The 26,598-nt window shown below is 45.9% G+C and overlaps 1 protein-coding gene across 1 annotated transcript; it reads right to left on the bottom strand.

Annotated features, from left to right (window-relative positions):
* Positions 1 to 1,927: 1,927 nt before the first annotated feature.
* SLC41A3 (solute carrier family 41 member 3) lies at positions 1,928 to 26,156 on the bottom strand (the record flags this gene model as incomplete). The annotated part of the gene is made up of 10 exons (XM_082004844.1): positions 25,787 to 26,156; positions 15,153 to 15,260; positions 14,219 to 14,290; positions 13,259 to 13,403; positions 10,962 to 11,108; positions 8,222 to 8,366; positions 7,463 to 7,542; positions 5,527 to 5,661; positions 4,549 to 4,697; positions 1,928 to 2,113 (listed from the first exon to the last, which is right to left on the bottom strand). Exons 1-10 carry the CDS (start codon positions 26,075 to 26,077, stop codon positions 1,928 to 1,930), a joined length of 1,458 nt encoding a protein of 485 aa, XP_081860970.1. The 5' UTR covers positions 26,078 to 26,156.
* Between the last annotated feature and the right edge of the window lie 442 nt (positions 26,157 to 26,598).

Below are 26,598 nucleotides of genomic sequence, written 5' to 3'. Positions count from 1 at the left end.
GGAGCTAATAAAGGTTTACAAAATAAAATACTAATCTCAAATTATTAAAATATATATGTACATACCTTCTAATGCAACCCCCTCAAACTGGGACCAGTAATCAGACACTTGCTTCGCTTTCCCCGCAAGCCCTCTGAGCTGCTGCTGCTGCTGCAATTATCACCCGTGGGTGCTCGGGGCTGAGGGCTGCGCAGCTGAGCCGACAGCACACAGGCTGCAGCGAGAGATAAAGCAGCAAGGCCTGAGACGGGGGGAGTATGTGCCTTGAAGGCTCAAACTTCCCCCACCACAAAGCTTGTGTGTGCACACTACCCCATACTCAGTAGAGGGTAATTTATCCTTTGTAACAAAAAAAGGAAGAAGAGGCTTGGAGAGAGTGGAGGAGACAGCTTATTTTTTTTCAGGGAGTGCTTTTCCCCACGCCTGGCAGCCCGGAGCTGAACAGCTTTTGCTGTTAGGGACCTTCAGCCAAGTCTTGATATCAGCTTTGCATCAGCGTGGGGAGATCAGAGCAGCACTAGGAGCAAAGAAACACCCAAGGCCAGTAGGCACCCAACGCAGCTCAAATTTAAGTGTTTTAAGAGCTGTCAAGTCCTTGAACAAAGCATCCATCTGCCAGCAGGCAGGCGGACTTGACCTTCCATTTTCCCTGCTCCTACATGTACAAAGGCAGATTATTATTAAAGTTGAGGTCCAGTGGCATTTTTCAAAGGTTTGATCCATGCCCTCAACTCCTGACTCTTGAGCATTTTGTTATCTGCAGGACCCTACAGCTTCTTTGATTTCAGTGAGAATTGGCTGCTTTCAGTCCCACAAGCCTCCCTGATGTGTTCCTGGTAGCACAAGACAGCCACCCTGCAGTGAGGACCTAAGGAGTCATTTGCCAAATCCTCACGTACTCCAACACGGTCCTTATGCACACACACAGACACTAGACTCATCGCAGAGCAATTGTTAATGAGTGGATGGCGACTATGGGAGAGGGAATGGGGTTTAATTCTAATCTGAAACACGTGGCTGCAAGAGGTTGCCCTTGGTTAGGAAACATTGATTTTCCTGAAGCTTTATTAAAATTGTGTTGTCCAACCCTGAGTGGATGAGAAAGAAGTGAGCAAGAAGTTCCACCTGACAAGTTTGAACTAGAAACAAGGCAGAGCCATGGCAAGAAAAAATAAACCCCCAAATCCACAGCATTACCTTTTTTTAACCACTTTATTTGTGTGTGTTTCTATAAACATTTTAACTACTGGACGTTTCATAAACCGTAAAAACAAACCTTCCTAGCCCCAAAATGCAATCAGTCCAGCTTGTCAGTCAGACAACAGCGACGCTGCCAGCGCAGGTAGGTGGTATCCCTAGATAACCTCCCGCTGGGCACAAGCCAGCGGGAAGCTCATTGCGTCAGATCCTGAGCGTCTGAGCGACGGAGAGGAGACAAGTTTAAAGACCTGGTTGCTCTCCTGCAGGGATGTTATGGGAGAGAAAAGGGGGGCAAATAAACAATTTCCCTTGATGGAAAGTCAGAGTACAATGGAGATGTTGCGACATCCACTTGCAGGGTTGGATGCAGTGACTTCGGCAGGCTTTGGAGCAGCTTCACAGGCTGTGTCGGTACTGGGGACTGAAACCCATCAAAATGCCCAAATGCTCCTTAACGCCTCGTTTGCCGGGCACGGGTGTGAGCAGCAGGTGCTGCTTAAAACAGACTTGCTCACTTGCAAGTGTGCAACTCTGTGGGTGCCAGTTCCTCGGGGTGGGCAAGCCCAGCTGTAAGGCACGAAGGGGAGGAGAGATGGGGTCTCAGGGGTGGCAGGGGAGGCCCAATCCAGCCAGGTGACCCAGCACTCATCGCCAAGTACCCCATATTCCCAGAGGAAAGCACCATGACACCATGTCGCACGAGTGATGCGGAGCAGCGGGTGGTCTCTCAGTTCCCGAGGTTCATGTCTGTGCCATGGACAAGCCAAACCAGGCGGAAACAGACAGCCAGAAATCCGGTGCCCAGGAGATCCCCCAAGGCAGTGAGGTAGGGAATGGAGAAATTATCCGGATCCAGCGCCTTCCTCCACATCAGGCGCACAATTAGGTCAGCCACGTAGAGCAGGATTCCCACCTGAGGAAAGGCAAGACAGGCCTTACTGTGAGGCAGCAAGAAGTAATGCACAGCCAAAATGATGTGGCCATTGGCCAAGGTACCAGAGCTAACGGGGTTCGCTGAGAGGTAACACCTTCCCCAGAGAACCACTGTTTCTCTGCGGGACGGAGCTGTGCTAGGATGGGTGTAGCTGGCTAAAACCCTTGGGCACTGCATTGCCTTGCATCGCACATGGTGCCACGGCCCCATGCTGCCAGCCACAAGTGTGGGGACCATGCTTGCACTGCTCACCAGCATTGCGTGGCCCAAAACAGCAGTCTGGCCACACCAAAAGCATCTCTCAGAGGCATGGTTCCCACTTCCCATGCTGTGAATGGGAGTGCTCCCATTTCCTCCAGCAGAAACATGCAGCAGCAGCAAATATGCAGGCAGCCCCAAAGGATAAGTTTGTAGCCAGATTTTTTCTCTTCATCCTTCATTTTTCCATTAGAAATTCAGATCATGTATACTTTGTTTTTCCTAAAAGTCTCAGTGGATAACTGGAGTTTGAGGCAAGTTTCTACACCAAAGTTATCCCAAGAAGCACTGACATGTTAAAAAAAGAAAACCATTTCTTTTTTTTTTATCTCAACAGTTTTAAAATCTTTGTTGTGATTTCTTTTAATTCCTATTTCATTCCTGATTCTGATAAACAGATGGAAGAAAAAAATACTTCAGTTGAACATTAAAGACTGTCTAGTTAATTGAATTAAGAACGGAGAGAGAGTTTGCACCCCACATCTGTGGTTCCTCCATGGGAGACTGCAGCTCAACAGGAACCAAAGAGAGAGGCAGCATTTCTAAGGGTGAAAACAGCAAGCTGAGTGTGGGAGGAGGAGAGATGGGGGAAGCAAATTAAATAACGGAATCACAGAAACTAAAGCTGGATGGAAACTCAAGAGTTTTATATAGACCATTCCTCTGCCTCAACCCAGGATCAAATACACCCACATCGCTCCTGACGGTCATTTGTTTAACCTATGCTAAATCCTCAAAGATGGAGATGCCACACTCTAAGCGATCAGTTCCATGGCTTTTTTTCCTCTGTTCTTGTTTTTCCCAGGGTCTCAACATAAATCTGCCCTTTTCCATTTGAAACCCATGATTTCATGTTTCATCCCTAGTGACCACAGAGAAAATGTTATTCTGTCCCTCCCTACAGAAACTTGGTAGTTTAAAGGCTGTTAACCAGATTTTTCTCAAGCCTCTCTTCTTTGGACTAGCTAACCCCAGTCCATTCATTCGTTCCTCTAAGGTCATGTTTTCTAGGCTTATGATCTTTCTCTTTGGGCTTCCACCAGCTGACCCAAACTTCCCCCCCTCTTTCTGTCCATCTGTCTTTATAAAGTATAATGGAGGGGAGGAAAGAACCAGGCTGAGCGTATTCTCCTTCACTGGCCTCCATGGGAATCTTTCAGGGTCAGTGGCGTTGCTGGGATTCTGCTCTTTACGCTGTCATTTATTCTGTGTATTTTCATGCCTGGCTGTGGTTGAGGAGTTACCTCGACACATAAAGAGAAGAATAAATATTTTCCTTTACAACTATGGCTGTGCTGCTGGGCTTAGGGTTGTACAAAGGTCGAGAAAAAGTGATTGTTTACACACGCAAGGAATTCACCCCCAGACACGAGGCTGCTTGTAAGGCAAAGCAAGAAGTCAGCTACCTCACCCTGCAAATTAATGAATCACTGATTTAAAAGGGCAAGTGAAATCAGAGCCTCTGTGAGTTTAAGCAACAGCCACATGCACTTCTGAGGAAGACGACAAAGTTTACAGGGCAGGCAAAACAGCGAAAGGGAACAGGCAGAACACATTGGATGAACTGCCCATTGCCTACCCAGAACTTTTACTTTTGAAGATTAACTTCTCAGGCCTGGGCTTTCCCTTCTATTGATCTATATGGCCCTACCCTGAAGGACCCCCAGGTCTTCACCATGACATGAGAAACTGGTTTCCAAAATGAGTAGGGAAACCTGCTGGCTGGGGTTCACAGCCTCTCACTTGCCCCTTACTGGCATAACCAGTGGCAGTCTAGAAATAGTTGGGGCCTAGAGGCTTGAGTGAACATGGTAAAACGAGGTACCACATACAGCAGGAGTGTACCTCCTTGATCAGTGTGTCTGCACATGTACTGCAGCTCAGTGAATGATGATGATGTGTTCCTCATCTCATGTCTGACCCCTCAGTCACCCTTACGGGCAGTTGTGCTCTGGTGGGAAACAGGACCCTGGCAATTTGGGTGAAGTATTACTGGATCCACAGAAAATACCTGATGCTTGGTAGGAGGCACACCTGAAATGATTGGAAATGCGGGCCACTGCTGGAAGTTTTACTCTGACTCCTGTTCAGCCTAGAGACTGTTTTGTTTTCCTAGTATCTGAGAGGTTCCTTTTTAATGAGAGGTTAGGGTTTACCTGCAGCAAAGCAGCAGTCAGATAGAACATCACAAAGGTGAAGGACAGAGACGTGTGGCCTCCCTGCAGCAGATGGATGGTGTAGAGGAACACAAGGTGCCCTGGGATAACCAGGAGGAACAGGACTCGGGCTGACTTGGAATTCACCTCTGCAGAGGACAGAGACAGAAACAGCAATGACAGTGGCTGCAGACCGTGGGGGGAGGACATGACGCAGCTGCGTATTTTAATGCTGGTACATAGACTTGGGGCTGTCTCCTCCCACCAACCACATTGCTAATGCCTTTTCTAGATCACACAGCAATCTGGAGCATCTGCAGTATCAGCCTAGCAGCTTTGCCTAGCGCTGAAACTATGTGCCAAAGACATGCTCTGTGCTGATCCACTCCACTTCTAAAAACTCCTCTCAGCTGCTCTCTGCCTCCCACTGCTGCTTCTCTGCCTTGCTGCAACCCACTTTCCCAGTTTTTAGTTTGCTTTAGCAGTAGCTCCCAACCTAGCAGGGAAAATAAAGAGGACCCTGCAATCCTCTTTATTTTCCCTGCTAGGGAAAAGACAACAGACCCAAATCTAGTTTTGCTGATGCTTAGGTTTATCCATTGCTGAAGATGAAGAAATTGCTGATTTTCAGCAAGGTTATGCTCTATTCACCCCTCTGTCTACAGGTGATGGCTCTAGGCTGGCCATGGTTAAAAAATATTTTCTATTAGATCAAATCTGAGATTCTTTTTCAATTACTTTCTTTAGTGCTCCCTGAAGGCCAGTTTCTTTGCATGCCAGCGAGCAAGTATACCACAAGCTTTTTTCCAAGCTGCCCATTGCAAAGATGCTTCCTCTCTGATCTGAGCATCTTCCCTGTAAGGGAGAAAGGGAGTTCTGCCTTTGAAACCCACCTAGTCCTTCACCAACCAGGCTTGATAAAGGAGCTATCTGTGATGACAGGCCTTGAAACACGGACACCTAGGGTTCAAGGTCTACCTGAGGAGAAGAATGTGGTGCATGGGTTGGGCCAATTCTGCCTCATCTTATATGGCAAAACTCCAGGCATGCTCCAGAAGTGCAGGAATGTGGAAATACGGCTGGCCTGGATGGCGACCAGATTCCCTCCAACACCTATGAGGACAAAACACAGTAAACATGTAAACCACCTTCACTGCAGCAGAAAACATCGGTCTAAAACCTAGCCCAAGGTGAGTCAACCTGCATTCGCTTATAAGCTCACCGAGAGCAGCAGTGAGAAAGAGAAAACCTGATCCCACACGTCATGGTGATGCTGCGCTATTCACTTGGCAGGAACAGCTCTTAAAAATCAGGAAGGTTCCAGTGATCATCTCCTTCTGACTGCTTTATTGGAAACATCTTCCCTTGCTTCCCAGCACCAGATGTAAATGCCATGTGGCCTCTGAAGATGATGTAATTGCACCTGGTTTGACACAGTCTTGTGAGCAACACCTGGGGAAAGCAGCACAGGCAATGGCAGATGCTGCTCACGGCCACTTCTTGGATTTACTCACCCAGAGCGCCATTATTGTTTAAAAGACAACAAACATCACAGAGAGTGATTATATGTCTGTCTGAAGGCAACACACTTGTTAAATGAGAAGGAATCATATGAGAATGAATCGGAGCCCAAATATGTCAGGTAATTAAAAGGCAATTAATTCCTTCCAGACTGATTAATTCTAGCAAACATGAAAAAGCAGCTACGTTTTCCAGCAGAAAACAGAGGGATGATGATCTATGGAGCAACACCCTGATATTTCCAGGGTAGAAATGCCACAGAAAAGATAACAGTGAGCCAGATCCTACAGGCTTCTCGTGTTTCCCTTCCTTGAAGAAGGAAATGCTTCATCATTAAATGTGATATTTGCCAGAGTGGAATCAAAGTGAAAATACTAAGATTAGTTCAACATAGCTCAGGATGGGAGCTTTCTGAATTGTGCACTGCCATGCTTTGTGGGACAACCCTGCACATGCAAAGTGAAGAGCTACTTGTGCAAAGACATGGAGCACTACGTAATTCTGCCACTAGCTCTACCAAACAGGTCGCCTGCCCCCACAGAGCGATGTCTGGGTTAATCATTGTTCAACTAAATTGCTGTTGACTGTCCTAATCAGGCTCTTTGGCTAACCATGCTGGAAAATGTTTGTCAGCAAGGCGGCTGTCTTTATGCAGATCCAGTAAGGTGACAGCTGGGTGACACCCTCTGACGCTGCAAGAGGACACCACGATTTGAGGGTGGCACGAGGCCAAGCCTGCCCTAGGAACGTGGGTTTCCCCTGGAATGGGCCTGGCCTGCAAGAACATTACAAGAGCAGAAAAATAACCCAGGGGATCATCAGTGATGCCAGGATCCACCTCAGTTTGTACTGGTATGTGTGAGTGTAAAAGTACTGTGAGGCTTCAAACAAATCAAAATATACACATAAAAGATGTTGAGATATATATTAAAAATCCCTATACATAAACCATATAATCATTTATATATATACACACATATATAATCTTAATATATTAATCTTTATCAGCAATCTGTATAGGGGATGACTGCACAGCCCAAACTGCTGAGTGAAGAGAGACAGGGAAAATGGATTTATTGTGACATCCTTAGTAGGTTTGATGTTATGAAAGTAAAGGTGTCAACGTAGCTCTCAGACAACTATCAGATGCTGTTAACCTTTCCCACAGCTCTGCCAGTATTTTTCAGCCCTGCCTGCTATTTTGCACCAGAGATGCTTCAAGATATGAGTAAGCAGGGATATAATGGGAACCAGTAGCTTCACTTCCACTCGTGATGGCAGCAGGGACTTTAACACAGACCTCTGTGTAGGGGCAACAGTGGATACCACAGTCCTTGGGAGGAGGGGGAGGTATAAATAAAAGGATGCTTATAACCCGCCCTGTCCAACCTACCATTAATCACAGGTGTGAAAACTGCCATGCCTTCAAAGTTTGGGTCAGTTACAGTTTTGTCCAAGATAAGCCCACCAATGCTGTTAAAAAAGGACAGATAATGAAGGTGAATCAATCTCTCACTTCCCAGGGCAATTCCTACACAGTGAAAATAGCACACTGACATGAATTGCTGCTTCTTCCCCATTGCCAGCACTGGACTATTCCCCATTTACTCCTTTTACAGCTCAGTTTTCACCAGTAGATATCCTTACAGCTTTTGTTAATGGCATAATGAGATCAGGAAGATCTCCTTGCCCACCCTTAAGAAAAACTGATAGTAGCCAGGGAAGCTTTATCATCCTCCCCAAAAGTTTTGCTACACTTCTGTACTGGCCTTAGCAGTTGTCAGAAAGATGTAGCACAGATGGAATGAACTACCTGCCTCTATATTTACCAGTCTTCTGTCTTGAGAGATGGATAAAAATGAGGTTGAAGTCTTGACTATTTGTGATGGTCATTATCTCCCTTTTTGGTTTCCTGGCTTGCACCCATATGCTGCATGGGTGTGCAAGTGAGACTTAAAATGGTGACTTGCTTTTTCCAGTCATTTGGGGGCTCCTTATCTGCTATCTCACAGCCACCAATACCTGAGCAGCACTGGAAAAATACCCTTCTGCTGTCCCTTCCAGTTTCACTTTTGATAGCTTTCTAAATGAGCATGGGGTCTCTCTGCAGCGTGTATACGTGGGTGGGCTCGGGAACAATTCCTCAGTTTACCTGCTGATGCTCATTGCAACAATGACCGGCTGCCATCCAGATTTCAGGACTTCGGCAAGGGAAGGACTTTGCTTGGCAATAGCAACCCAGAGAGGGATCATGACAATGAAGACAGCACAGATCAGAGGAGAAAGGTATTTCACATCTGGCAAGGAAAAGAAATCTTGAGTTAAATGCCCCTGGCTTCACAGGTTGCCAAAATTATATTGCACAAAGTCTGGAACAAAGGCAGCACGGCTCTCAGTCAGACTGAGTTACATTAGCAGAAAAATCACATGAACCAAGATATTCCCCACACAACCACCTCACTCCACCACAGAAATCCATAATTAATACCTGAAACTCACTGCTAGCAGATGTTATTTGAAAATCAGCAGCATTCAAAGCAAGTTATATTGAAGACGAGCAAGTCTCCAACTCCATCGCCAACTAAGCAAGACAAAAATTTACAAAATTTCTGGCTTCAGGGTACAAATCAAACAGCAGGGCAAGGGGGAAACTCCTGTGTGCAAGCTGTATCACACTTAACAACAGACACCTCACGCCTTCACCTAAAACAAGAGGTAATAGGTTCTTTTGGTGACAAGATAGCAGAATTGCTGAGCAGCTAGTCTGCTCTCTTTCACATATAAGCCAGTTAAGATCCAGGGTTTCTTTTGTGCAAGCTGACATGTGTTTCCATTAGGTGCTTTTTCCATTTGTAGGGGCATGAACTTGGAGTGACCTTTAGAAGCAAAGGAATTAAAAAATAAGTAGATGTGCAGCACTAAAAGAAAATAAACATGACTCAGAAGCATGAGAAACACCTTCAAGCAATGGGGATGATGCCAAACCCTTTGATACAAAAATGCTTCTTCAACAAAGCTCTCCATCTGGTCTCTGTGTTGGGGACAAAGTCAGCGGGTTGTAACACAGATTTTGCAGGTAATCTGGGAGACTAAGCAGGCTCAAAGTGTGCATTTTTCAAAATGATGTTGCCAGGGTCTCGAGCTACCTGGATGAGATAGCACTGATATGATGATACCTTCCATGAATTAAGGGCTCTTACACAGAGAGGTGCGGTTTTTATGTGTGGCTTTAGTCGGCACTGAAATGCAACCACTTCTGGTGTGTAAACAGCTGCTGTTTTGTGAGTGCACTTTACCACCTGGAGTCATTTAAGACAGATGGGTTGTATGACAGACTTAGCCGCTGTACTGGATCTCCTACCTCCACTCCTTGTTGCTTTGGGCAATTAATTCCTTCTTAAATAATGCAGATACAGAGCACTGGAGTCTATCAAACCGTACCAAAGCCCACAGAAAGACTCCTGGTAGGATGAATGGACATCAGTCTCCACATTCCAGTTCTGCCACATTCTCTCACATACAGCCCATAAGCAAGCTGCAATCCTTCGGCACAGTTGGTATCTCCACTATGCAGGACTGGGAAGGACCAGGGTTGATTTTTTAAAAAATTGAAAGTCTTCATTGGCAAAAGGGTATTCCGCAGGAGATGATGCTGCGTCAGACGGCACATAGTACTCCAAACTTTTATAGACTCACTGGTATTTTTGAAGGATACATTTTGGTAGGACCTAGAAGTTGTCACACATGACCTGTCCCTTATGACACTGGGGAGGGAAATTCAACCACCATCAACAGTGCCTTCCTCCTCACTGCTTCAGTTCATGCTCCCAATGAGTAGGTGTCTGTGTGCTGAATATTTTCCATCTCAAGAGGCTATTTAAACTACTCTGAAAACATCACAAATGCTCCCTGGTCACAACCATAGAGGTTGTTGTGTTATTCCACCATGTGCTTCCTGGGAGATATTATCAGAAGCATAGCAACTGAAAGTCAAACTAGCTTTACAGAGGCAGGTGTGATGGTGTCATGGAAAAAGCCTATTAAAAAAATGCACCTCCAAAGCTCAAGGACGACTGGATGGAAGCGGTTCGTGGGCCTCTCCCTGCAACGTGTGCTCCTTCACTCCCTCACTTGCTGGCATATGGAACGAGTTATGCAAACTGAGAATAGCTGCCTCACTGCTTCTGCTCACAGTCTGAAGCAACAGTTTGCGTTTCAAACGGTACTGGGTTTGCTGGATGTTTTTATTTTCCTGTTTCTAGTCTAGGTTAGGCTCACAGTAAATAGCCTAGTACTTTACAAGCTGCAGTCAGGTATATACCACCAAGTTGCAACATGTTTTGAGCTTTCCAGTGTCAACAGGTGCCCAAGTCTTTGCGAACCAGCAGCACAGCTAACCCCATAGCCACAACTCCTACTCAGAATCCTGTGAGCATAAAAAACCACAGCACTGCCTCCATCCCTCCAAGATGACAGTATCTTGTTTATCCATGACTCTCCACATAAGATACAAGAATATTTTACAAATGCCAAAACCCTGAAAGAGCGTTGTGAGGAAGGACCTGCTATTATCCATACGCAGAAAGTAGCTATGCTTGACTAGCAACAGATGCAGGAACAGAGTCAGTGTCATTTGTGTCAACTTTCTGTTCCAAAGCTATGCAATACACAGAGGTTATTTCTTTGACAAATCCCAGTTGTGTTTCTTAGGCTCTGTGTTCCAATTTGCTACTAAAAGAGAGTCTGGAAAAAGCCTCTTTGGTCATTTTTCTACCCCAGTGGCATGACAGCCTCCATTCTGAAACATCTCAGAAACAGCTAAGCACCTGCAGTAATTTCACAAGAATTCACCCTGTCCTTGCTGAGGTGCAAATCCCTGCTAAACACTGTACCTATGTATTTGAAGAGTGTACTGCTGATTCCCGCCAGCAGGGAAAGGGTTATCAAGTCTCCAAGGCTTGCTGCTATGGGTGTGGCGATATTGTCTGGATTGATCCCAACTTTCCTTGCTCCAATGATCACACCAATCATCACCAGACCTAGAGAAGACACAAAGCAGGCATCAGAGAATGCATCCTGCTGCATTTCACCCCAGAGCTGCTGTTCTGGTTCCCAGAGGGACACCAGGTCTGGAAAAGCAAGAAGCAGATTGCCCATAGCAGTACCACACAGCTGGAGATTGGACATCCCCAGGAATTTGTCCTCTTGCTTTCACCAACCTGAAGGGCATGACTCTGCCCTTATGAACTGCACCAAAGGCCCAGAGGCACACAAGCAAATTCCAGGGATCAAAGGAGATACCAGCAGGCAGCCCAAATGTAGAAGCTCCCCTCCTGAGCAGCCTAATCTTTGCTGCCTTGAAGCAGGACCAGGTACAAAGCACACTCATAGATAAGCCCACAGCAGGCATGCGGCAGCCTCCTGATGCCATCCCCTGCTCTGGATTCCACAGCACAAAGATATTTTCCATATTAGACCAAAATCTCTCTGAGTTTGAACCACCAAAGAGCAATGAGATTCACTACAGCAGCCTGAATTAGCTTTTCAGCCCAGCCATCAGACTGACTCCTCAAGTCCCAGAGCCTTTGGGGCTGCTTTAATTTGCACTTGGTTGATGCTGTGAGCAGCTCTAAAGTCAACGGATTATGGAGGTGGCCCACATCACCTCCCTTCCCCTGTCCTCTGAGCTGCACCTGGAAAATTCAGCTGCTTTTGAGCATTGTTGGAAAGGAGGGAAGCTTTGCTCGCCCAGGTAAGTTAATATAAGCACAAACCCCAAACCCTGATGAACATGTGGGAACCCCTCAGCCATCAGATCTCTCACAGGCCTGTGGAAGAGCCACCTGGAATAAACACTGCCCGGCCAGCCTCCACTGCTGTGTGACTAGCAAGGGCAGCCTTGAGACGAGACAGATGACATCTCTTCAAAGTCCTTATGTGGCTGACAGGATGCACCAAAGGAAGCCTGAGAAATGGCGAGTCCCTCCAGCTCACCACCTCTCTGTGCCTGTTCGCACAGACCCACCAAAGGTGAGTGTGTATAGCAGCATAGGCTCACCCCTACGAAATGCCATGTGTGCATCTTCCCCAATAACACACCCCTTATACAGAAACACATCCTCACACAACATGGCATTCTCCACAAAAGCCCTCCCAGACACCCACACTCCCCTCCCCACAGCACAGTTCATGCTGCTTCCCTCCCCGGCTATAAAAACAACAGCTTCCCGTCATGCACACCCACACACAGCCTGCCTGTGACCGTGTCCAGGGGAGAAATTAATGCTAGCCGAAAGTCTGTGACGGTATGGCAGCAAAGCCTCTCTATATCACACCAGGCAGGGAGATTGAAGACAAGATTTTAATGAAAGCTGGGCTACAGTTTTTCTCTCTTAACAACTGCCTCATCCCATGTTTTTCATCAAAGGCATCTACAATCACCCTTTGACTCCAGTTTCAGGATATGCACTTGCTCTAACATGTCCCTTTCATTTAGCAAACTTGCTGCATCCAACGCTGCCAGCTCCCTCGATTCAGGGTGTCATGCTGCCCTCGTATGGCAGACCTTCAAACTGACCATCATCAGGCGACACAGAGCAGCTCCGACTCGTCCACCCCATCACGTTTCCCTTGCAAGGGGAATATCCAGGGGAGCGGACTGCCTGGCTCAGCACTCACAGCAGGCGAGCCACAGGGCTGCCCACAAGCCTCCGCAGGGTATTGGGTGACATGAGTCCATTTCAGGCGTGGTCTGGAGTTGTCTGCTAACAGACTCTCAATACCCTGCTTTGTGCATGGCATTAGTGGCATGCATTTGTGTGTGGCACTCTCCCCTAGGAAAGGGCCAGTATAGATGCTAACATGACACCCAAGACACATGGAGAAAGTGTGTGCGCCTGTGTGTACACCCATGCATAGCATGTGGCATTTTTTCGTGTGTCAAGTGAAGTGGGACATTTTCATTGCTGCTGTGGATGCTGAGAGCCCAGTGAACAACAGATCCTGGAATAAAAGAAGCAAAGGCGGGATGCAGAGGGAGTGAAAGCAGCAGACATAGGACTAATGCTCCCTGCATCCCTACTCCTCATGCCAAACCAAAGCGATGTCAGCTGGGCCTCTCTGGCAGAAGGGACAGTTTTTTCTGCACCTGGATGCTGCATGTTTGATCTGAGGAACCAAAACAACTCACCAAGAGAAAGTGCAGCTATGAAGGCTGTGGTCACACTGCTAGCACACAGCACGGCAGCCTGGCTCAGCTCCACAGAGCCCTTGGAGATGGCTCCCAGGATCACAGCAGCAACAGCAGCCAAAAGTCCCACCACAGTGGCCTGGACCTGAGGGCCAAAAGACAACTGGTGAGCAATCATTCGCATCTGCTCGCAGGCAGTCCTGGCTCCATATGACCACAGCATTTCCACACAGCTAGGAGGTCAAAGCCTTGCAGAGGTGTTGATTGCTTATGTATAAAGCAGCATCCCTGTAAGTCTCCACTGTATTAAAAAAAAAAAAATCCCAACAAAGTTTAGAGAAAAACTCTGGAGTCCTACAAAGGGCAGATCACATTTCAGCAAAGGACACTGAGCCCATCAGCAAAGGAATAGCCCTGGTCAACACAAAAACGGGCTCCCCATCAACACAGCACTCCTAGCAAGCCGAAAGCTGTGGAAGGAGATAAGGGAAAGGACACAGACACATGTTGCAAGCCCTGTGGCCTTGCCATGTGCAACCTCTAAGCTGGTTGCTGGATTTTAACAAGCAGAAAGGGCTATAACAGGCACGTTTCTACCATCTCTCCCCTCCTGCCCAAGGCTGATTCCCAAACACTGCCAGTAAATGACAGGCTTTATCTAGGGGCTGTTGTGAAACACAGACTGTGCCGCAGCCCCCCCTGCAAAAAGAGTTTTTTTCATTATTTCAGTTTGTCCACAAAGGCAATGAATGTCTAGATGTGTTTTGCAGCTAAACTACAAGCTCTGGGGCCACACAGAGCTTTATTGGAGGTCAGGTCCCTGGGCCCTGCTTGGCTCTATTGAGAATACCTGCCCCAAATCAACAGCTCTGGATCCAGCACTGCTGGGAATAGATGCTGTTGGGCTGCAGCACAGCAAGAGAAAAGGGCCTTTTTCCTCTCCCAGCCAAAGTGACTCACCTGGATAAGGGCTAAATTGCAGGTGGCCATTTTCCATTGCTTCTGGGCATCATCCATCTGTCCGGTGTTAGCCTAGGAGCCAAGAGAGACACCCTGAAAACCTGTTCATGGGGCACAGGTGGCTGCTGAAGGCAGTTTCATCTGGTCACTGTGAGAAAGGGGCTGCTAAAGCCAGAAGCAAGCACAGGTTGGCATCTCCCAGCGTTCCCTACACTTCCTTCTTGACACATTTCCATCATGCTCCAGCCCAGTGTCCCAGGGGCATCAGAGGCTCACATGGAAGTGCAGCAGCATTGCAGAGCACTCAGCTAAAGATGGAGTGGGCACATCCACCACATCCCACATAGACCAAAAGCTGAACAAATTAAACCATTTTTCCTCTTTTGTTCCCCCTAAATTGCTCTGTTAAGCTCCAATTTCTCCTGAGACATGAATACAAATAGCCCAAAGTAAACAAAACTGCTCTAGGGAGATAGGAGAGACCAAATCCAGAGCAGCAAAAGCTAATGCAGGTCCCAAGAAGCCTCGGTCTGCTCCCCCCAAGGTAGGATTGCTGGGAAGCCTTGGGTCTCTCAAGGATCAATACCCACAGGAAACAACCCCATACTGAAGCTGACAGCTGTGGAGCCCTGGCTTTGTCTCCTTCATGTGTCACATGGCCCCAGATATCAGCAACTGGCTACCCAGGGATAGCCTGTTCAAAGAGCAGACAGAAATTCCCTGTTCTAGTTAGAAAATGAGGGCAAACATATTCTTTTAATTCTCACACACCACTAGTCTCTACTTAGCAGAAAAGGGCATGTCTCATACACACAGTGTGATTATACAAAAGCAGAATTATACAAAAGCAGAATTATACAAAAGCAGAATCTCCTGATGTCTCCTGATAATCCCCTCCTCCCCACACACACACCACCACCTTGTTAACACTCACAGCAGTAGAGAGCCTGGATGCCAGTGTCATCTCAAGATTACCCTTCAGTCCAACCAAAGCAGGAACCAGGATAAAAACTTCTGTAATTGTTCGAAACACATCCCAGTGCTGCAAGGAAGAAAACAAAGGCAACAACCTCAGTCTGTAATGCTGAACAGTCCAATGCTGCTGCTTCAAAGGGGAGTGGGTTCCCACCTCGCCAGCGGCTCTACAGGTGCCTGCTATGCGTATAGGGGCAGATGCTGCCCTGGGCTGGTTGCATTTTGGAAGTGAAGGAGAGAATTTTTAGCTTGCAATATTCTTTCGGATCTCATGCACAGCAAAGCACTATCCTAACAGGGAAAGAACCTTCTTCCTGAGGGCAGCAGCGGATTTCAGAAAGCCACAAATTAAAATATGCCTTTAGCATTAGCCAAGAACAACATGAAAAATAATTAGGGTTCACAAGCCAAATGAAATACAGCATGCTCTCTATCCTTTGTACTGACACTAGGTACAGGAACGCCTATTACTATCCAGACTCATAAGAATAAACACAACGATCTGGAAACGATCTAACAACAAAAAGTTGCATCTGTCTTTTTTTACCAAACTTCTAACTAAGCATCTAAGGCTGGTGGTGTGAGGGAAGAATATTTTTGTATCTCTTCTTCACAGGCAATTCCTAAATCTTCCTGTTACCAAGCATGCTCCCAGCACAGCTGAAAAAAAGGATTTTGAATTAAGATATCCCATAAGCCCAAACTGCTGGGACAGTATCTCGATTATCATTGCTCCTCTGAAGCTGAACTGTACAAAGCTGTTGAATCAGCTGCAACACTAGAAATGACCTGAAACCTTAAGAAACTTTGTTGATTAACACGTCTTCTACAATTTATCTACCATATAGTGCCTTGGAAATAATTCATTCACCCCTGTGCATTCAAGAATGTTGGCAAAGCCCCACTGTAGCCAGAGAGGCTCACAGCAGGATGAAACCGCAGAATGGTGCGGCTCACCATGAAGTAAAACCAGCTAGCCCAACATCTAAGAGCAGCTGCAATGAGTCAGACCAAAGGTCCATCTAACCTATCCTCATCTGCACCAGTAGTCAAATTCAGATGTATAAAACAAGAATCTACAAATATGACAAGTAGACGGGATAATTCGCCTATGTATTTTCCAGCCTACAACTATCTGCCACAGATATCTGAGCTGGGATAGGGGAGCTGTTTCTGTAGAGTTACCAGTGTTCAAAGGATTTCTCTTTCAGGTACTCATCCAGTGTCCCCCCTCCAACCCATGTGCCATCCCATGGCAAAAATTTCCATAGTTTAGCTACACGTCATGTGAAGGATCAACTTGTTCATTAATTCTAACTTGTCACTGGTTAGTATCTTACGATGGTCTCCAATTCTGGCACTAGAGGACAAAACAAACAACAGATCCCTTCCCACTTTCTTCACGCCCACTGGGATTCTATAAACCTGAAAATCCAGGAGGCTGGACAGTCTCGGTAAATGTTAACACATTCAGCTGTCAGCCTGTTAGGAAATATATACAGGGTGTAACAGCTTGGTGTTTTGCTCTGGTTGTGCCATGGGAAGCTGTGGGCAGCTGGTGGTGCGTCTGTCTGCTGGGAAGACCTCATAGCTTCCTTCTGAGTCAGGATGAACAAAAGTGGGGCTGAGCCAGCCCTGAGCACGTGGTGCATGACACCCCTCAGAGGTGCAGATAACACGGAAAACATTATTATCAATACAGAAAGACACATTTCCTGGCAGTGGTGACCTGGAAACAGGCACGTTTCAAGATGTTAAAGCTAAGTTACTGTTAAGTAAACAACAGACAACACAAGAACAGTCACCTTATTTGACACACTACAATTTTGTTTGAATTTGTTAATATGGAATTTAAATACCTGAGAAAAGCTAGGGGTGGACATCTCTTTTAAAGATTCAAATCCCCCTCTCTCCTCTCTCTTTAATTAAGAATAAAGATCCAAACACATCTTTGACACCTTCAAAAGAAAGAGGAGAAAAAACAGACTTCATAGTCACAATGTAAAAAAACTCAATAATTTAAAATGCACCAGTGTGCAGACATTCATATTTAAGACTTTGCATATTTTGCACATAAAAATTATAGAAATAAAAAGCAACAGAAACTCAACTGTTTCTGTTTTCTGTGCATGTCACCTTTGGGGAAATATGACTTTGTTATATCAATATAAGCTCCAATCCTTGCGTTCATGATATATTTTGCAGGTCTCAAGCCATCATAACAGAAGTTTTAGCATACTATGACTTTTTGGGACTCTGCCTTACATATAATTACACTGAAAGGCTTTGAACAATTAGTAAACAATCACACAACTGCACTAATAAAAAAAGCTGACTTAATTGCATCCATTTGAGTCTCACTGGTGACTCACCAAGAGCCTAAGGACAGATTCATAGTGATTTATACCACAGTAGCCAGGACTTCATTGTGTTAGAGACTGCAGAAATACAGCATAAACAGATGATCCCTGTGCCATTGCCTTGCAGCACTGTCAGCTGGAGGAGCAGGTGAATGTGGCAGGTTAGAGCTGTGCAGGCAAGGAGCTGCCTGAATGAAGACAGCTGGGTAAGTCTAGGAAGCATCTCTGTCCTTTGAGATGAGAACTGGCTGCAGCATTGCAAACCCACACAGGGATACTAAGCCAGAAAGAGACTCTCCCACTTCACGGCCCCATAATGGAGTTACAGCCCTAAAGCTCAGCTCTGAAGAAACTTGGTTACCCTATGATCCACTGCAGCTGGTCCCCATGCCAGCTGGATCTGCTCATGAGGTCCCATAGAAGAAAAGAGGCTGTGATGTACTGAGTCTTCCCAGCTGCAGTCTACACCCGCTGTCCCTCCTTACACTGTCCTCACAGTCCCAAACATGTCCTGTTACCTCTGAAGGGCATCCATCCTCCCATGATAGCAGCTGAGAAACCTCATAGGTTTTCCATTGCCCTCAACAATTCAATAGATCAAAAGATCCTGGACTATAAAACACAAGCTAATTCAAAATCCTTTTCAATGCTAATCATCTCATGGGCTTTTATCAACAAAGGACAGGGATATCTTCTATCTCTGACTTTTATTTGGACTGTGTCTCACCGCAGTGGTGCGGAAGGGGAGAATGAAAGGGAAACTTTCCTCTTGAATTCTCTGGTTTGAAATCTGATCATCCAGCTTCAATTTGATTCTTCACCTTACTGTAAAAGAGTGGGCCAAACACTGGCAGGGCTCTGCAAGGTCTCCAGCAATGCCAGCCAGCCTGGAATCTGGATTGACCATCTGGCCAAGGATCACTGGAGCAGAGGCGGAAACATCCAGCAATAAAAGACCCATGCCATGCTACCAGCCCTGCACAAAGACTGCTTCTTCTGCACAACTAAGAAGAGAAAAAGACAACTGGCTGTTTCTCTGGGCACCCTTTTATTACAGTATGAGAAATGCAGGTTTGAGCCTTGGAGTCAACTGAGCTAGACAAATCTCTATTGTTGATTTTTTTTTTTTTTTTTTAACAGTAACATGAACAGTTCTTGATTTCATCCCAGGACAGACCAGAAACTGCTAAAACCCTGAAAAGTTTGACAGAACACAAACAAGCAACTCCACTTTGTTCTCCTCTTTACAACAAGATCAGCCCTGCAATCGAGAATGCCAGCTGGAGTCCCAGAACAGAACCACATGACTTCAAGATATTTTGTACCTAAGAAAAACAAGGGCAGCACTATTGAACTCACATGTATGCTCTAGATACCATCCTTGAGCTTGCCCGTATACCTCCCTGTCAAAGGCAGACATGGAGTTTCCTGAGAATGTTTTGCAGTGACTGCAAATAGGGCAAAGCGTTCCTCAGTCAGGCCATCCACTGAAAAAGAGGCAAATCACAGACTCTTGGACTAGAAAAACCTGTAGCCTGAGCCCTCATGATTACCAGTACGAGTCTTATGGTACCTGGACTCAAGCAAACAAACTTAGCCTCAGGTTTTAGTTGGACTGGACAGTGAGTTTCTAGCTCTCACACTTGCAGAAAGAAAAGCTGAAAATAAGCAGCTCAAAGACAAAAAGGCACAGAAGAATAATCCAAACCTTTAACAGCTAAGATCTCTGGATTTTCCCAGCTACCGGTTTTGTTTTTAAATACAGTGTTGTTGATATCATGGCAGCTTACCTCACTAACGTCTCTCCTATGTCTTCAATGCACTAGCTCCCTCCTCTGGGAGCTGAACCCACTGACTGATGGCTTCAACACAATTGGAAACACCTTCACCAAAAAATAACACTTCCTATTATTGTGCTACATGCATGACCCAATTTCTAACAGTCTAGTGAACAAGTACACAAAGTAGACTGCACTCTGGTGTTTAAAGGATACATGCAATGGCTTGTGTTTTCCATCAGTTTGGATACAGTGACATTGCTCAACAAAGCCCAATTCTTAGCAAGTGCATTTGATTTCTTTTAGACAGACCTATTCACCTGCCAAGGGTATGGAGTGGGTAGGTACTATGTCTTTATCCTTCTCTGAGATATCTGGCCAAAGATAACTGCTAACTATTAACATAACATCTTGGGTAGTTTGAGAACTTCTGTAATGCTGCAAGACAGGTCTGTGTCTAAGCACAGCACAAGGTGGAGACGACAAACACAGCGTGTGCCACTTCAGTTAACCCTTCTTTGATATTCCTCACATTCTTTTTAGTTCAACTGCTCCACCGCCTTTGTTTCTTCTGCGGGGAAAAAAACACCAAGGTATTGTCTTTCCAAACACTCAAGTATCCATATTTAGCTCCTGCTGGGGTACTAATGCCAGAGAATCCAATGTACTCCAGTGAGCTCAGAGTGCAGGATATATCCTTGGGAAACTCTGCCAGCCTTTTGATTTGTAAATCCACTGGCATGAGATGCCCAAACTAGATCAAATTTTACATTTCTGTTTGTGCCACTGATACAAAGGAAAGACAGACAGGATAGATTCTGGTTGTGGGCACAACGGTGTAAATCCAGCAGCACTCCTTGGAAGTCAATGGAAGTTATTCCAAATTTATACTCACCTCAGAATCTGGCCAAGAAGCACTCAGTTTGTAGGCAATGCTAGTCTTTTTATGCTGGCATGCCTCTCATCACAGTAGCTAAATGCCTTCTAGACCAAAGATTACATTAGGTTGTTTGCAACGAACTGAAAGCATAAACTTGCCTCTAAGTGAGACCGGTAGTTAATAACAACCCTGACCTAGATCTCCTTATCAGTGATTTTTGAAGGAAAGAAATAGTATCATGCAATAGGGGAATATGCCACAGTCCCCAGTTGCTTCATAGCAGTCATCACCGAAGTGCTTAGCTAGATACAGTAAAAAGAGCACCCAGTCCGATGCACCACAGGCAGCGTCAGGCAGCCTGTCTGAAAGCCACTATCCCACTTTACAAGGAGCCCATGTACCGATCTGAAGAAGATGGATAGTGTCTCTCTAGCACAGGAAAAGCCTACAGCCATCCTGCTGACTGGCTGCTAGGACCACACACGTTAAAAACAAAAACGCACAAATACTCAAGGTCAGTGAAGTAGCCCACCCTCTCACTACAAAGTTGCCTATCCACATGTACCTACTTGAACAACATCCATCAAGAGGCCAGCAGCTACCATGCCCAAGCCTGCCAGAAGGAATGGCACAAAAATCTGGGAGGCAATGGAGAATGAAGTCTCTGGGAGAAATCCACTGGCTGACCTGGTCAACTTGCAGGTGAAACCTCTCAGCTTCTTGCCATGGAAGCACAGCTCCAATTGTAACTGGGTGACCACCATGGTCAAACACCATTACCCCATGCTCAGCAGGGCAAATGGGGGGAGATTAGGACATCACACAGATCCTCCTGGTAGCTCGCTCCAAAGTCAAAATAAATGTTTTTTCTCAAACTACAGCAATGATGCTAAATTGTTTTAGCTTCTTCTCCTCCTCCTCCTCAGAGCACATCCAGAGGGTTTGTAGCAAGGGTATCCTCCAAAATTGATTCAGCTGTGTTGAGCCCAGGTGGCAGCAAACTTGACAGACACTATTTCTCCGAGTTATATCCAGGGGGGAATTAAAAAAAGAGAAAAGAAGATTGCGGAGGTGCCTGTGGACGAATAGAAATGAGCCCACACCCCATTCAGCTCCCACCACCTCGGTGAAAACCAGTAAGACCTGCTCAGGCTACAGCACTGAAAGAGTGACAGGTCATGCAAGAATCCCTCAGCATGCTCAAACGCACTAGTGTCCTTTCTCCTCAGGTTACATTTCTTGTCAGACTGCGGCTCGCCTTTGATACGATGGTTTAATATGTAAGCCTGCTGTGAACCAGCCCCAGTTCCCTCACTCCCACCATAAGCAATGCTGAACTTTTCTCACTGTTCCAAGGCCGAGGAGGTGGGGAGTTAACAACCGGGATCCGTTTTGCTCTCCTTCAAGGTGAAGAAAGGTCAAGGAAAACATGAGTCCACATTTCTCAGGGCTGACGATATTACGCAGGTCTCATCCTCAGGCGAGTGACACAACTAAGCCGGCTGGTGAGAGAAGAGCAGCTGTTCTAGACCCCAGCCCCTCTTGTCCCCTCCATGGTCTCCACAGGATGTAACGATCGGTCTATGCCAGCTACACATCTGAATGACTGGCTTTCGGGGGAAAAAAAAATATCCAGAGAACCAGCCAATAAGCTTGAAAAGCGAACACCCTTATCTGCTGTCATCACTTCAACTTTCTGCTAGTTTGCAAAGGCCAAGATAAGAGTCATAGCCAGAGCTTATTTAAGGTAGCTCTGTAATCTCACTACACTGCAGGCGAGGGAGAGAAAGGGTGAATGTTTCTGTGGTATGCTGTGAGCTGGTCTCCCTTCCTGTCCTAAAGAGAAACACGTCGCTTCTGCATACTCCAAGGAAGATACTGTCCTTGAAGTAGGGGGCCTCACCCCAGAGACTCCATGGTCAAACAGCTGACAGAAGCTCAAAAACCAGAGTTGCATCATGGCCACATACAGCCAAAGAATTTGTATCCTGCTCAGTGAAGACTAAAGTGTATTCTTCAGCTCAAAGTCATGTATGCAGGGAAGGGAGTCAGGGTATTCTGTTGGGGCTCCTTTCTGATAATTAATTTGGGCAAACTAATTGGACCAGAAGATCAAAAAGCTTTAAAAGCACAATTTAGGATGGAAGGACATAGGACTGGTTTAGTACACGGCAGCTGAGCTCTTTCACTATTCAACCACAGATTTAAATCCCGACATGCCCCAGTGAAGGAAAACAAGTGAAAGCAAGCATTTATTGGTAGGCATGAAGGATTCAGGTTTCTCAGTCCAGTTCAAATTCAGTGTTTAAATTTCACTGCCTTACTAACACTTTTTGTACTAATCAACCCCTTCCCTGACACTCTCTGCAGAGAGACGTAAAGATTAATGACTTGTGGACTCTGTCCTTGTGACAGGGTCCCCAGCCTGGAGCTAAATGCATTGCCAGGATGGGACAGAACAAGATAAACAAGGAACTGAGGAAGTTCTCAGCCATTTGGATGGTGCGTTTCTTTTGGTCTGAATTCACACAAACCAAAGCACAAAGCCTAATGGGCTGAGATGGCACAGCAGATCTCTCTGCAAGCATGGCAGGGTGAAAACAAGCCCTAGCTACAGACAGAAGATTCTGTCCTTTGCTGCTTTCTAGGTTGATATTTTGGTACAGCCCCCAAAACCTCCTCTACTCCCGGCTGGCTTGGTGTGTACATGTGTCTCTTTCACCTAACAATGGTCCGGGTAGTTGAAAGCTAACAAGGGAGTACATTTCAGCTAATCTAACTGGAAAAAAAAGCCCACAATAGCTGGAAGAGGGAGGTTAATAAAAATCCTGTAACGACCACATGTGACCCAACCTCTTTATACTAGCCAGGAACTGAGAAGTGACAGCATGAAGGCCCAGTTCTGGTTAGAAACTCAGAGAGGCTTCAAGGAAATAAAGGACAATCTTTGGACAACTACCACAGGTTTTCAAAGGTCTAATAATATACATACCTAGTCCCATATGTCACTGTATCTGCTAACTGGATTGCTGACATTAACGTAAAGGAAATATCAATGAGCCTGAATGACTCAAATGCCATTAAAAAACACACCAGCAACATATCCTGTACTAAACCATCAGCCTGGCAGGGTGTATGAGTTTATCACACTTCAGCTCGCTCTGTTTCTAAGCGAGCACCATAAAAAGCCTTCAACCGATGAATCAGTATGCAGAGAAGGTGCACCTGCGTGGGTACACTGGGTCATTTTATTATGCATTTAAGGAGCCTCTGATAAAAGATCCACACCATATTTGTCAGCAAAGAGATGCATCATATTTTCCTGGCAGAGATATACCATATTTGTCTGCAAAGAGATGCATCAGGTTTGAGAAGAAAGAAAGCGTTGCTGAACAGTGGGAAAGAGATTATAACTAGTTAGTTTCCTTAGATTACAACTAGGGAAAAAAACAACTAACCACGCCATGGCTGCACCACTCATCATGGCAAAACCCAGGGAAACACACTGCTGCCCTTCTCTGCACACAAATCCCTATGCTTGCAAACTAGCCAACAGCTAGCATTGCCCTGGAGGAGCCAAAGCAGAAACACCCTCTTTGGTGGGCCCTGACCCTGATCTAGGACCTCCATCCACTGCCACAGTACAAAAAAAAAAAAAAAAAAAAGAACAGAAAGATGACAAGTGCCAAAGAATACAGTTTCAGTTGTACCTTATCATCCCTGCAAAGAAGGGACAGGGATACCAGTGAGTGCTCTTGCAACGTGGCAGCGTTAGCAACAGACAGCACTATACTGACACCTTAGACCCACAGGGGATGATGCTTTTCAGGAACCATACGTCCCAGTTGTTGGAGTACTATCACTCCTGACTTTGCTAGCTCTCTTTCAGATCAGGCTGTGTATTCTTCCTGTTTCTTACCTTGGCCCTCTCTTCCCCACTTTAGGAAAGGACAGAGAAGAGAGATTATGTAGATAGATTGAGAACAAGCAGATGGAGAGTGCCTGGGGCCCAAAGCCTCGCAGCATTTCCTGCTGCCCCACAGAAACAGCAGCAGCAGCAGGGGTAGAGGCCAGAACGGGCTTAGAAAGAAAGGGTAGTTCCTAGCAGCAGCAAGTCCACAATGAGACACACTCAAGTGGTCCATGATCATGCATGAAAAGTCACTGTGCTAATCGCCAAAGGCCTGCTTTTCCTATGAGATGTTGCATGGGTTGATTTCCCAGGCTCTAAGCATTAACTTGAAAGCTCTTTGTGAGCTCTTTATTTGCATAAAACAGAAACCAGACTTTTGTGGTTTTAGAGGAGTATGAGATTTGCTTCACATTCTGTTTATATTAGTGGCCCAGTCCTTCCTAGAAAAAAAATACGCTAAGGGAAGAATATTGAAAGAAAAACACTCTTACAACATCATAAACCCATCTGCAACCCATTTCACGCTTTGACATCTCACAATAGGAGGTAACATGCATTTAATGTCAGAGATCCATAGGAATGGGCAAGTCTGAACAGCCTGAAAAAAAAAAAAAAATGAAAGTGGCTGCTCAAGGCTCAAGACTCTCAGAATGGCATCTATGGAGACAAAAAGTAGTTTGCCACTGGGTTCTGGATTTGCCTTGGTGTTTTCTGATCTGACTAGACATTCTGCTGGGTATTGGGTACATGCTAATGTCAGTTAAGGATACTGTGTCATTCTTAAGCCTTTATAGCTCTTCTAGCTTAGGGAGATCAGCCCAGGGCTAATCACAAAAGAACACAGCTCCAGATTTGTGAAAGTTGTCAATACACGCACAGTAGTTTCAGCGTCGCTATATCAGACAGGTTAGGGCAGTCTGACCCAAAAGTCAGCTAGTCAAATAACAGGGGTTAACAAAAAGGCACACAGCAGTGACAGTCACCTAGAGTGCAAAGGCATAGCAATTTATAATCTGGAAATTAACTGCAGTTTTAAACTGTCTAAAATTAGGTGCTCATCAGTACTATAAATCTCTGCATTGCTGCACCATAGGATGAAGAGTCCTGTCCTGACTATCACGGCATCAGAGATCGGACTGGAAGATGACTCAAGGATTTGCATCATCTGCTACAAGGCCTTAGAAAAGGATATGGTGCGCAGGCTGGGCTGGTTGTATGAAGCATTAACAGTGCTGGGCTGGCTGGCTCCTTACACAATGAAGCAGGGGATGCAGGACTTTCTAGAGCTACATCCAGGAGCGTTACAGCTGTATCTACTGCAGGGAAGCACAGTCCTTGGAGCTGCAACTCAGCCACCCTCTTCCCAGGACCAAGGTGAGGTCTGCATCTTCCTTCATAGATACCTCAGATCCTTCGCATATTCTTTAGTACCATATTGCTTTATCACCTCCAGAGGAGAAAAAGGGCCAGAAAAACACCACATGCTGTCTCCTGAGAGCTGCACAAAAGTACACAATCACTGACTTTGAAGGACATGTTGGCATGTGAAACTGCTGCAAATCCTCCTTTAATTTGCTATCCCCAGAACAAATTCCCTGCCTCTGAAGAGAAGTCCCCCACCTATCCCATTCCAGGTACATCTGATGAGTTCCTTTCCCTTACCTGAACATAATCCAAAACCATGCCTGCCAAGACCATACCAAGCCCAGCTAGGAGGTATGGCAAGAGCACTTGTAGACAAATTGTGATGGCTGACTCTTCCTGTGACTTTGCCATGGCCGCTTTCTCCTCAGCCAACAGCTTCTGCTGTGCAGGCAAAGAGGCATCCTCTGCCTCCTGGCTGCCAAGCCGTCTCTCTCTCTGTTTACCCTTGCTCTTTGCTTTGTGCCTGGATCGCTCTCCATTCCTAGTCCTGCCCTCTTTTTTCCTCTGCCGAACTTCCTCACCTTTCATGGTAGCTTTCTTCAATCACAAAGTTTTTCTGAAAAACAAAGTCAGAAACAATGAGATAACAAAAGGAGTCATCAGATGGGTCAGAAACAAGAAGCCCTTTAGTATTTTGTCCACTCCACTAACCTGAAGGCAAACCACCACCTACTCCCAAAATCCTATATGCTCTGTTGACCCAAATAATAGTACCTAGTCTACCATCAACTTTGTATAGCATCAAATTAATCTCCCTTTCTGTAACTGCATCTCTCTTCCCAGGCCTATGTTCACACTGGAGTGCTTGCTGTGCACCCTGGCTCCCACCTTGAGAAGGCCTAGAAGGATGCAGAGGGTGCTGCACACAGCCCAAATTCTGGACCCACCAGCTCTCACACTGGGAGTCATGAAAACTGAGGAGCCCAGCAGAATCCAACCCTTTTTTATGATCTGACCCCTAAACCATGAAATAGAAGCAGTTCACATTGTAGCATCCTGCAGTCCAGCAAAAGGTATCATTCACACCTAGCATAGTACAGCTAGCTGTT

The sequence above is a fragment of the Phaethon aethereus genome (assembly GCF_964289735.1).
Source record: "Phaethon aethereus genome assembly, chromosome: 11".
Classification (NCBI taxonomy): Eukaryota; Metazoa; Chordata; class Aves; order Phaethontiformes; family Phaethontidae; genus Phaethon; species Phaethon aethereus.
This window is presented reverse-complemented; position numbering and strand designations above follow the sequence as displayed.